Source organism: Mauremys reevesii, linkage group 2, assembly GCF_016161935.1.
Source record: "Mauremys reevesii isolate NIE-2019 linkage group 2, ASM1616193v1, whole genome shotgun sequence".
In the NCBI taxonomy this organism is placed as follows: Eukaryota; Metazoa; Chordata; order Testudines; family Geoemydidae; genus Mauremys; species Mauremys reevesii.
In genome coordinates this window covers 287,371,266-287,384,173 of record NC_052624.1, presented here as the reverse complement: position 1 = coordinate 287,384,173, position 12,908 = coordinate 287,371,266, and the positions used below count along the sequence as shown (strand labels likewise).

The following is a 12,908-nucleotide window of genomic DNA, read 5'->3' as shown; positions in this document are numbered from 1 at the left end:
TGCTGCAGTCAGCGTAGATCTCACTGTGGATACGCGGGTACCTCATGCCTATGAGACCGGAATCTTTGGAATCACAGCCTCCATCAGGGCTGCCCACATATGGGCTCTGTGCCTCCTCGTGTTCCCAGGAGGGGGCATAAAGCAGCCATGACCCTCCTCAAGACTCCTCCCAATTTGAAGCCTGTGTTAGCAGAGGACAGAGGAGTCTGAAAGCAGGGGTGAAGGGTCAGTCGGGGGTTCCACACCAATTATAACATCTCAGAGAACCACACTTACTGCAGGGTAACCATTCTCTTTTCAAGCATGTCAGTGCAATCCCACTGTAAGTGACTGGCAAGACGCACCCCTTTAAACAGCAGAATGAGAAGCATCAGCTGCAAACAAACAGGGACTCCAGTTCTGCTCTCCTGAATTTGGCATCTGCTCTGGCAGCTAATGCCAATGCATAATGCTTGACAAAAATCAGTGGATTACACATTACTGCCTTGCAATCTCAGAACCTGGCACATTTCTGAAGCAGGCAGAGCTCTGGTGGAGTTAGCGTTAACATGCATTGGAAGAGGTGTACCTGACAGTTGGTAGCAGGTCCATTGGGTTATGCGCTTAGCTCTCCTGTGCGATGAGATGGCCTGGCCCTTGGAATGGCTTGCTACAACCAGGAATAAATGGGGAGACAGAAAACCAAACCATTCCGGCTCTGTAGTAACGTGAGGCTCTGAAAATGCCTGGCACATGCAATTTGGCTGCTGATTAAGAGTGGTGTCTCAGGAAGAAAGCAGGCAGGTTAAGTGCGTAAGCTGGAATTGTGAGACCACCCAGGGTGAGGTCTCATCAGCACTTTGTCCCTATGATACGTTATGTAGGGAGGGTCAGCCACAAGCGTTTGAAGCGTGCACACTCTCCTGGCTGAAGTGACAGTGACTAGGAAGACCATCTTCAAAATGAGATGAACTAAGAAGAATTCTGAAAGGGGCTCAAAGGGTGTCTGCACGGCAGCGAGCCTCCCAGCTCGGGTAGACAGGCTCATGCTAGCAGGCTAAAAATAGCGCTGTGGCTGTTGTAGCTCTGGTGGAGATTCTGGCTAGCCACCTGACCTCAGGCCCACTCACCTATGCTGAGCATGGGTGGCTAGCCAGAGTCTCCGCCAGAGCAGCTAATTTTAGCACACTAGCTCAAGCCCCACTAGCGCAAGTCTATCTACCTGGGCTGGGAGGCTCATTCCCAGCTAGAACATAGACAGTCATGGGATCTCCTCACGAGCGTCTCAAAAGAGCAAGGGCCAGGTCCCAGGTAGGAACAGGTCTTGTTCCATGGGTAAGTACATAACAGGGCCTGAGGAACTTTGATACCGTCAGAAAAGAGAAAATGGAGCACAACTGTACAGATGACAAACCACGATTGCTGAGAGGTGGACCTTAATGGAGGGTTCCAGATGCAGCAAGCTGTCAAGCATCAGCAGTATCAAAACCCACATCCCTGTTGAGCACATAGCCCAAGAATCTCATTTTGAGGACGACGTCCTTCTGGTGGATGTCCTCCTCCTCTGTATTAGGATCTCCTGGAGTGTCTAAAGAAGACCCAATCTCTACTACTTAACCGTCTAACATCCAGGCCGTCAGATACAGGTCAGGATGGATTACTTCACCATGGTGCTGTGAGATCAGGTATGAGTAGCCTGGAAGCTAGACTGGCAGTTAACTGGACACCTGCAGCAAAAATGCCTGGGCCAGCATGCAGCTATGAGAACAATCGTGGCCTTTTCCCTTTTGATTCTGGAAGTCACCCCAAGGATCAGGGGAACCAGAAGAAAGGCATAAAAAAGAAGCCCTGGGTGCCACTGGAGAAGGAAGGTGCCTGGTATTGATCCTGGGCTCATGCCTTCTATGGGTAAAAAAAAAAGTTCTGATACTTTGTGTTGTCCTTGGTGGACAACAGGTCTCTCACAGGAACCCCCCCAAAGATGCAGTATCGACTCTCTAATGGAGCTCTCCACTCATGACTGGTCACAGATTGTCTGCTCAAGAAGTCCACCAGGACATTGCTGACTCCGAGGAGGTAAAGAGCCACGGGGGTTCATCTTATGTTAGTGGCAGCATGCCCCGTATTTGATGGCCTCCAGGCATGGGGGCAATGAATCTGTGCCTTCTTGCTTGTTAATGTAATGACTCACAGAGGTGCTGTCTGTCAGGATCTGTACAGTGGAGTTTTGGAAGACAGGTAGGAATGCCATGTAGACCAGCCTGACAGCTCTGCGTTCCAGGGCCTTGCAAGTCCCATGTCTTCCAGGGACGAGATCACTTGCATCTGCATGTAGTCCAGCTGGGCTCCCTGGCCTATCCCTGAGGCATCCATGATTAAAATCTTTGCTGGGAACAGGGATAAGAATGGCACCCCTCTTCTCATATTATCCACCATGGTGACTCTGAGGACATGAGATGGCATGGAGATCTTCCTGTCTATCCAGGTCTGGCCAGGGAGTAGACAGACCTGATCCAGTGCTGGAGGGGCCTTGAGTGAAGTCTGGCAAGCAGCATCACATATGTGCCGGCTGGCCTAACAGCCAAAGATAAGTCCATATAATCATAGCGGGGTTTGCTCTTTTCAGGCAGCTATACCCTCTCTGATCTGAAGTTGATCCCAGCTCCTATGAGCTCTATCATCCACAATGGGTAAAACACTATTTTTCATAGTTCACTGGACGCCCCAGTGAACTATGAAACTTGGAGAGAATGTAAGGTAGGCCTGTTGCGGTCTCCAGCTGGAACCTACCTCTGATTAGCCAGTCATCCAGGAAAGGGTAGACATGGATGTCTTGTATCCTCAGGTGTTCCCCTAACACTGCTAGGTACTTTGTGAAGACTCATGGTGCTGTGGAGAGTCCAAAAGGCAGAACCTTGCAGTGGTTGTGATTTGGCACCACTGAGAGCCTCGGGTACCTCCTGTGGGCCAGGTGGATGACTATGTGGACATACACATCCTACAAGCAGAGAGACATGAGCCAGCTCTGAGCCTGCAGAGATGGAACGATGGAGGCAATCGCTACCATCCTGAATCTGAGATGGCGAGTGTACCTGTCCAGTCTTCTCAGACCTAGGACAGGACAAAGACCCCCTTTTTCTTTGGGATAAGGAAATATCAGGAGTAGAAGCCTCTTCCCCTGTGGTACTTAGGCTCCTAGACAAAACAACAAGGCCACTTCTTTTAATAATGGGTTCTCATCCCAAAAGAGGGATGGGGAATGGGTAAGTAGTGCGTAAGGTATGGAAACCATTGGGGCAAAACAGCTTCGGAAGGCAACGACAGGCTTTGGATCACCTCGAGCATGGCTCTCAGCACTCCCATCAAACCTGCTGCCTCTGATGGTGTGGGGCGGGTGGCGAATCCAGGGGACAGCCATCTCCTAGGATTTCAAAATGTTTTCCAAGGTGGGTATGCAGGTTGCCAGCCCTAAGAGTATGATGTCCTTTGACTCTCCTGGAGCTGATTCTTACAGGGTTTCTGGTAGGGACCCAGAGTGCAAATCCCTAAGGACCTTAATGTAGACCTGAGTCTTTCAGGAACCACAGAGCTCCATTCTCCTCAAAGGGCAAGCCCTCGAAGGTGACTTCCATCTCCTTGGGTATCTTGGACACTAACAGCCACAACAGCGTGACAGCCCTGGCCACTGACAGCATGGCTGTATCAGATGTGTCATGGCTGCCGCCAGTGACATTTGACTGACCCTTTGGCCTTTTAACTCCCCTGCAGGAGCACAGGGAGATCTTCGACAGGACGGGAGCAACCCTCTACAACATTAGGCAGTTGTATTTTTCGTGAACAAGGCCTGGTAGTTCACCACCTGGAGCTGAAGTGAGGAGTATGCTTTGCTCCGAAACAAGTCTAACTTTTTTGAGTCTTTGTGCTTTCAAGTACCTTCCAAAGGCTTGGATTTCCCCTGGACTGCGACACTACTAAGGATCCCAGGTCTGGGTGGATGTAAAAGTGTTCAAAGCCCTTTGGGGGCACCTGGTATTTTTTCTTCACCCATTTAAAGGAGATGGGGAGAGAGGCCAGGGTTTGCAAAGTCCCTTAGCTAGCTCCAGTATGCCCTTACAGATGGGGAGGGCAATCCTAGTCAAAGTAGTCAAGCTGAGAATATCAAACAGCTTGTGGGACTTCTCATGTAAGACTCATATTCAGAGTATCTGCTACGTGGGTCAGGAGATTCTAGAAGGCTTTGAAGTGGTCAGCCACCAGGGTAGTAGCTGGTGTCACTGCCTCATCACCCGATGAAGACAACTCCTCTGGCAGAGATGGGAGTTACTGGTGTTAAACTTCTGCTATCTCCAGCTCATGGCTGCTGATAGCAGGCTCTGGTATTGGAGGTCTGGCCAACATCGCTCCCTGACAGTGAGATCTCATCTTCCTGGAAGTGTGAGAAAGGGTCTTCTCCAGGATACATGCGACAACAGTCCCCTGTGAGGCCAAGGTGACTTGCCATAGGGATACTGGCCTTGTTCAGGTTGCCTGGCTACTGACACTCCTGTCTCACTTGCAACGGAGCTCCTGGCACGGGGCCTCCAGAAGTGTCCTTGGGTTTACTCTCTAAAGTCAAAGAAAAGGCACCCCTGTTTAACAGTGGGGAGAAGAGTAAACTGAAATGGGGTAAGAGAAGTAACCCTCTTTGAACAGTGCTGCTGCACGGTGGGGTGACCTCTGCATCAGGAGGGGACATCAGGGCCTTTGCCAGGACCCATCTCAGGCCCATCATTCGTTCAGTCATGGGCCCCGATATTGCAATCTTCTGCTGTTCCCACCTCAGCAGAGAATTTAGACGCTCTGTCCTTGGAGGAGTGATGTTTCACGCTCCTTGTGGAATGACTCCACATATCGTATGAAGCTGCATTTATGCTCCGTGGAGGATTTTCTCCTGGCAGCACCCTTCTGTGACCTGGACACAGGTGCCAACTCTATCATTGAAGCTGTTGGCACCAAAGGCGTCAGTGCTGAAGGTGGAAGTGCCAGTGTTGACAGTATCCTCTTCATTGTCTCTCTTTTGCTGCCCGATTCCAGGGGGTGGTGCCTGCCTGAGAAGTGCTGGCCAACGCTCTGCTCCACTCTGGTGGTCGTCATTTCCTCTGGGTCTGAAGTGACCTGCACTGTTGCACAGGAAGTGCATCCCTGGCTTTGCAGGTCCTGCAGGAAAAGTACCAGAGCAACAAGCACCTGCCCAGGATATAGCTCTGCCCCAGACAGAAGAGGCAACAGCTGTGTCCATCAATGAGATGGGGAATGAGTCTGACATAGGATGGGCAGGTTTTGAACCCTGATGGATTAGAGTCTGTCATGTTGGCACAAAGCACCTTGCCCCACATTACAGGTAGGTCCCTTTCTTCTTTAATAGGACATCCGAATTAAAGAAAGCAAGGATTTTCTTCACCAAGCCAGTCATGAAAAAGACTAGTTTGAAGATCAGGAGAACAGTGATTCAGACAGACACTTTCTCCCCCCAGGCAGTAAGAAGGAACCAAGGGAGAATCGTGGCTGCTGCCCCTCATCCTTTCACAGAGGAGAACAGGAGGCACAGGACACATACGCAGCCCTAGAGGCATTGCTACTCAAAAGACTCATCTCACAGGGATGCGGCACATACTCATCCCACAGTGGGATTCACACAGACATATATATATATATACACACCTGAAAAAGAATGAAGGGATACATGCGGGTGAGCATTTGGATTGACTGGCAGGCAGATACTGAGCTGATGTTGAGCTACTATGGATTAGGGACAAGATTCAGCAGCGGGGCTCCTGACAGGAGGTCTACGTTCAGTCGTATCAGCCAGCACCTGTGCTCCGTCTGTCTCCTCCTTTGATGAAGCAATTTACTGTTTGCAGGGAAGTCACAACTCACCCCCTCCTCCAAATCCTTACAGCAACTCTTGGTGACTCAACTTCTCTCCTTTAAAGCTGGCTTCTTAGCCCCCACCTGCCTGAAAAGGCCAGTATTCTACTGAAGCCCAACACCAACACCCCCACCCCCGTAAGAGCTGCTGGACCAGGACAGGCATGTAAAAAAGCAAAGGTGCCAGAAAAAGGGAAAACAACGAGGAGAACTTGTGGCACCTTAGAGACTAACAAATGTATTTGGGCATAATGTGTTAGTCTCTAAGGTGACACAAATACTCCTTGTTGTTTTTGCTGACACAGACTAACATGGCTACCCCTCTGAAAGAAAAAGAGAACAAATTCGGCACATTCCCCAGTTCCCTTGCTCTACTTTACGATGCACTGCAAATCCTCACCTACACCCCCATAAACATCATCATCCCTTGCCCTCCAAAACCACCTTCTGCTAACTCTAACCCACAAATGAGGGAAGTTCTCAGCAGTTCGACCAGGGACCTCAAAGCAGCAGCCCCACAATTCCACTGCCTCCTCCAGTGTGATCATGAGCTCAGATAAACAGATTCCAAATGTCCCTCCCTACCGTTATGCCTTGAACAAACCCCTTCTCCTCATACCACCCCCAATAATCCAGCGAAAGAGAGAGCTTGTTCATTCAAAGCCCTGCAGGCCCTGTAGCCAGGGTACTCAGCTCTGCACTGCAGATGGTTAGCCCCTGGGGCTCCCCTAGGCGAGCAGCCAGGAAGGTCCCACAGTCACCCGACAGGACACTCACGTGGGGAGGGACTTGAGCAGGTTCTCACGCAGCTCCAGAGTCACCAGATTTGCCAAACTGCAAGAGAAAAAGATGCGAGGAAGCCAGAGTCACTGGGAATGGGGGGGGGCCCTTCAGGGACAAACTCCGATGCTCAGACCCTCCCTCAGGGCAGTCCTTTGTATACATGGCTACACGGTGTACACCAGTAGCAGAGGTGGGCTGGGGTTGAAATAAAGACGTCCTAAAATTATCGGGGCCGATGGAGACTTACTATCAAAACACCCTGGAGGTTGCTGTTCCCAGTCCAGAGGACAGGAGAGAGATGGCATCAGCCTATGGAGCAGCCGGCATCCCGGAGACCAAACCCCACACACAAGGTGATGCCCTACCCTGGGGGAAGGAAGGTCATGCCCCTTCTGAGAGGCCCTGAGGGTTCTACCTAAGCACTCAGAGCTCACCATGCTGAGAGTCTAACTGAACTGACTGCAGCTACTTGCAGGGGAGCAAGGGGTGTACGTGCACTAGAGAGGAAGATGGTCTTGTGGGACTCAGGAGGCCTGGGTTCAATCCCTGCCTCCAGCAGAGACGCCCTGTGGGCAAGTCCTTTCCCCTCTCCTGCCGCAGTTGCCATCTGGGACACGGGAACAATGATCCTAACTCAGCTGCTGGACAGTGTGGGGGATAACTTCATTAATGTTCCTAAGACCACCAGGAGTTCAGATAAATAGCGCTTTTGCCCATGGTGCAGGCACCTTCCACGATGGTGGGGGTGCTCTCCTCCTGCCCACCCCTCCCCTGCACTCCCCACACAACTAGCAAGAAGCATAAGCGCACTCACTTCCCAATATCACTGGGGAGGCTCTGCAGGGATACATCATTCAGGGCAAGGTGGCCCAGGCTCCGCAGCTGGGTGAAGCCCTCAGGAAGCCTATGGAGGAAACAGACTCGTAGGCCTGGAAGGGACCTTAGTAGGTCATCTAGTCCAGTCCCCTGCACTCATCAGGACTAAGCATTATATAGACCATCCCTGACAGGAAGTGACAAAGCCAGCACCATTACAGTTGTGCACAAACAACCCCAAGTTCCCTCTGCCTCATCCCTATCCCTGCAAACCTTTACATAGGGAGAGGAACTCACTGCGGCCCTACCCATTCAAACAAATGACAATACCTACTGCCCAGATGCATTATGGGGGAGTCACACACATTGGAGGCAGCTCTAATCCTGTCTGGGAAATCCTATGCTCACATACCAGCACCACAGGGAGGCAGCAGAGAGCTAACTCTGATTTAAAGGGGTGCACAGTCTGCAGAGGCTTTGGTGCCCACAAAGTACAAATTGGGTAGGGCAGGAGAAATGGGAGTCTCTGTCTCCAAGGACTGTAATGGAGGTTGGGGCATAATGTCACTAAATGGAAAGTGGACACCTCGGACTCTATGTGGGGGGAGGAGGCCATAGGCGCTGACTCTGTGGGTACTCTGGGGCTGGAGCACCCACAGGGAAAGATTGGTGAGTACTCAGCACCCACTGGCAGCTCTCCGCCCCCCCCTCCCCACTCACCTCCGCCTCCTCCCCTGAGCGTGCTGCCTGCCCACTTTTTCCCCCTAGCTTCCAGCGCTTGTGCCGCGAGGAGGGAGGGGGGAGGAAGGAAGGGGAACACAGCGCACTTGGGGAAGAGGCGGGGCCGGGGCAGGGATTTGGAATGGGGGCAGGGCAGGGGCGGGGAAAGGGTGGAGTCAGAGCAGGGCTGGGGGGGCATGAGCACCCACCGGCACCGGGGAAAGTTGGCGCCTATGGGAGGGGAGTCCCAAAAGGACACAGGAGTAAGGGCTACAAAGGCATCAGGATGGGACAGGAAGGGGAAAGAGTTCCTCTCCATAAGGTTCCATGTAGACTCCCTGAGACCATGTGCTCAGCTCCAGGAACTGTATTAGCAGAGAGATGCTGACAAAAGGGAGGAAACTCAGAGCAGAGCCACAGAAAGGTTCTGGGGGCCAGCAGGACTGAGTTACCAGAGGGACACCAAGAGCTGAGCACCATGGGGCTGACAAAGGAACATGGACCCTTCTCCCAAGTCCTGCAGTGACGCAGTCATTCCTGCCTGTCCTGTTGAGGCAGGGTTCTCAAACCAGTTCTTAGAGACAAGTGGCCACATCACAAACACCAGCAGCACCACTAAGCAAAGGGCAAACATTTCCCCTGGTTGCAGTCTCAACAAAGGGGAGAGGATTGCAGGGCTTCGAAGGGTCCCCCCCGTGCAATGTGAGCAAAGGTGCCAGGAAAGCAAGTGAATTGGGGGGAGGGGGTCCACAGACTTTGCCTCTTTCTGTTTTACTTCTAGAAGGTCCAATACGAGCTGCTGGGCAAGACAAGCTGGAGAGAATAGGGTGCTTCCCCCTTCCTCACCCCATGCACTGAGTTGAGCCAGGAGAGGAGACTGCCTGCCCCTCCCTACCTGGATAAGGGATTCCCACTGAAGTCAGCAATCTCCAGGGATTTGCAGAATTTGATGCTTTCAGGGATTTCTGGAATGTCTGAAGCAAAGAGGAAAAAATAAGACCACAGTAAGATCCAGTCACATGGATTCATAGATTTCAAGGCCAGAAGGGACCACTATAATCATCTAGTCTGACCTCCTGTATAGCACAGACCACAGAACTTCCCCATAATACTTCCTAGAGCAGATCTTTACAAAAACATTCAGTCTTAATTTAAAAATTAGCAGTGACGGAAAATCCACCACCACCCTTGGTCAATTGTTCCAGTGGTTAATTACTATCACTATTAAAAACATACACCTTATTTCCCATCTGAATTTGTGGGGACAAGGGAGGCCCCAGTGAGAACCTGTCACACAGTGGGAGAATGGAAACTCCATGGCACAAGAGCAGCTCCCAGCAGAGTTCCCTCTAGGAAGCTCCTGAAGGGCACATCCTCCTTCGGGCACAGGCACTGATGTCCTGGTGACACTGGGTGGCCCATGGAGCACTGAGGTGCTGGAAGAGCCTGGTACTGGGCTCCTGACAAGGAACCCCATGTTCCCTGCCTGGTCGGCCTTACCATTGCGAGAGATGTCTAGCTCCACCAGCTGCATGAAGTTGGCCACCTCGGGGGGAAGTCTCTGAATCTCATTGTCACTCAGGCCCAGCTTGCGTAGGTTCAGGAGCCGGAAGAAAGGCTGGAAGGAGAAAGCAGCAACAGCTCCACAGGGGATCTCATCCTACCTACTTATCCCAGCCCTACACAACTGCCAGCCGTGGGCAGCTTCCTTCTGCCCAGGCCTCTTCCTGCGACACCACCTCTCAAAGATGCAGCTGCCACAAAGGAGACGAGCAATGTGAGACTGAGCAGCCAAGGGGGTGGAGCTAGAATTATCTGGCACAATCCGAGTAGGGAGCGAGCAAGAAGCCCTAGGGACCAGCTGCTTAACGGACTCATTGGTGATCCAGAAGAGGTGTAGGGAAGTTAATGGAGTCATTAAGTGTGTCCAGGCCCCAACCCCATTATCCTACAGCCCCTTATCAGCCCCCTCCCCTCTATGCAGACTGGAAGCTCCTCAGGGAAGGGAGTGACTTCGCTTGTTTTGCAGGCACACAGCAAATCACAGGAATACTAGGGTGTAAGATGTCTCCATTAATGAAGTCACCAGCAGATACCACATAGACATGGAAAGCCAGCCCATGTATGTCAACAGAAAGGAGCATACAGAATGGTAGGTAACATGGATGCAAGGAGAGAGATTAGCAAGAGGCTATCAGTCTGTCTGGAACAGGAAGCCCACAAGCAGATTCGAGGGGATACTGGGCACCACAGGTAGGAGGAAGCAGTTAAGGAGAATAAGGATATTGCTGAGAAGCTCAATGTTTTTCTACATCATTCTCCACACAGGAATGTGGGGAGATCCCTGCCCTAGGTTTCCTCTTCTCATGTGATGCAGAGAAAGTGCTCTCAGGGACTATGGTAGAACAGACTGAGACTTGTAGAATCCATGTCAGCTGTAATCTATATACGTTGTAGGGGTCTGAGCCGCTCATTATAAAAGAGGAACAATTCCTGGCTTGCCATCCCAGCTTACAGCTTATCCCAAAAATATTTATCTAATTTCTCAAGACCTCCCATTGTTAGCCAGGACCCAGGTGCCTGATCAGTCTCTTGCTACATTGTATACACCTTCCCCTCTCAGGGTGGCACCCTGTCTCTGGGACCAATGCCCTATTTTATACACATTCTCCATGCTCTGGGAGGCGTCTGGGTCCCAGAGATTAGGGCCCCCTCATACCAAAGGGCGCCTGCTCACACCAAGTTCCAACTGAGCAGAATCACTGTCTTAGCCCTGTGAAGGCCATGGACAGGTTTCAGCTACTGCAAGACAAGGCCACTCAGGAGGGAGGGAGGGAGCCAGCCTGGGCACTGAGCTGGTAACTGTACCTTGCTCTCCAGAGCTTTGGAGAACTATTCCCTGTTCCCTTAGGACCCTGCTTGGCTCTGCATGGGTACCAAAGAAATAAGCTACCGCACCAAAAGCACTAGATGCTGGGCCATAACGTGTCCAATGTAAGCAGCAGGGCTAAGGCTGTATGAACTTTCCATTCTAACCCCCTCACTTCAGGCCATGGCTCAGCCCAACCATTTGGGAGTCCAAGTCAGAGACCACATTCACTGCCCCCACACAAACAATTCCTGTGACCAGTGCCATGGAGGATAGGAGGGAGGAAGTATGCTGGACCTGGGGCAGGAAGCAAGCCTTGTAGAGGTAGCCAGCCATCCAGGGACCCCCTTGAGACTGGTCAGGAGTATGACCCATTGAAAGCTGAACAGGGGCAGTAGGTAAGATGCAGGTTTTTGTCACTATGGCTGTGTCTACACTGCCACTTTCGGTGTTAAAAGTTTTGTCATTCAGGGGTGTGAAAAAAAAACACAAAAGTTTTAGTGCTGAAAAGCACCAGTTTAGACAGCGCTTTCTCACCAGGAAAGCTACCACCACTCATTCAGAGTGTTTGTTTTTTTTAAATCGCCGGGAGAGCTCTCCCCTGGCGATAAAGCATGTCTACATTGCACGTCACAGCGCTGCGGGCATCCGCGCCATAACGTGGGCAGTGTAGACATACCCTATGCTCAAAATGATCAGCCAAGGAAGACTGTGCACATGCACATCTATAGAAAACTCTAAGTCTCTATCACAAAAAAAGAACGAGGAGTCCTTGTGGCACCTTAGAGACTAACAAATTTATTTGAGCATAAGCTTTCGTTGGCTAAAACCCACTTCATCGGACTAACACGGCTACTGCTCTGAAATCTATCATGAAAGATACTCATAGCCTGGACAGCTAATTATAACGAGGAACCTCTGAGACTAAATGCTTAGCAACATTCAAAAAAGGAGACTGGGAACACAGCTAATGAGTTAGATAGGGCGAGGCAAGAGGCTCTCTCTATAGGCAGCTGATTCCATCATTGTCCGGTAGGGAGTTTCTTGCAGCTAGTACTTTATATGGAGATCTACCTATGACATAGAACTGGAAGGGACCCTAAAAGGTCATCAAGTCCAGCCTCCTGCCTTCACTACCAGGACCAAGTACTGATTTTGCCCCAGATCCCTAAGTGGCCCCCTCAAGGACTGAACTCACAACCCTGAGTTTAGCAGCCCAATGCTCAAATCACTGAGCTATCTGAATTCTGAACTCAATAGGCTACAGGGCTGCAGCAATTGCTGTGTTCCCTGAATCACTGCAGAGATGTCAGGGACCACTTTCCAAAGGCTCCTCACCTGTTCCCACTGAAATGAATGAGACTACTTGCAGAGTGGGCTACTCACCATGAGAAAGTAGGACATAATTTGGCCCTTAGTGGATTCTCAAAACAGCCTCCATGAAGAGGCAGGGATTCGTGTGTACGGTGCGTAGCACAAAGTGGACCTAATTCCTGATTGGGGTCTATGGACTCTACTGCAATACAAATACACCTCTACCCCTTTCTAATGCCACCCATTATAACACGAATTCGAATAGAACACAGTAAAGCAGCGCTCCAGGGGGACAGGGCTGTGCACTCCAGGGGATCAAACCAAGTTCAGTATAACGCGGTAAGATTTTTTGGCTCCCGAGGACAGCGTTATATCGAGATAGAGGTGTATAAACTACTCCCACTCTACAGCTATCTGCCTGTGATTGTTAGATAACCTCAGAGAGGGTAAGTGTCTCGCTCAGGGTCACACAGGAAGTGTGCGGTAGAGCTGGGAACAGACTTATGTCTCAATCATTACA

General features: G+C 51.0%; 1 protein-coding gene across 28 annotated transcripts in view; it reads right to left on the bottom strand.

Moving 5' to 3' along the window:
• Positions 1 to 12,908, bottom strand: part of SCRIB (scribble planar cell polarity protein) — a 212,951-nt gene that overhangs the window by 169,833 nt on the left and 30,210 nt on the right. For all 28 annotated transcript variants that reach the window (XM_039521983.1, XM_039521984.1, XM_039521992.1 and 25 more), the window contains exons 2-5: positions 9,706 to 9,823; positions 9,101 to 9,179; positions 7,484 to 7,573; positions 6,664 to 6,720 (exon numbers count right to left, since the gene is read on the bottom strand). In XM_039521983.1, the coding sequence (XP_039377917.1) occupies positions 6,664 to 6,720; positions 7,484 to 7,573; positions 9,101 to 9,179; positions 9,706 to 9,823 (344 nt within the window). The remainder of the gene's footprint in view (positions 1 to 6,663; positions 6,721 to 7,483; positions 7,574 to 9,100; positions 9,180 to 9,705; positions 9,824 to 12,908) is intronic.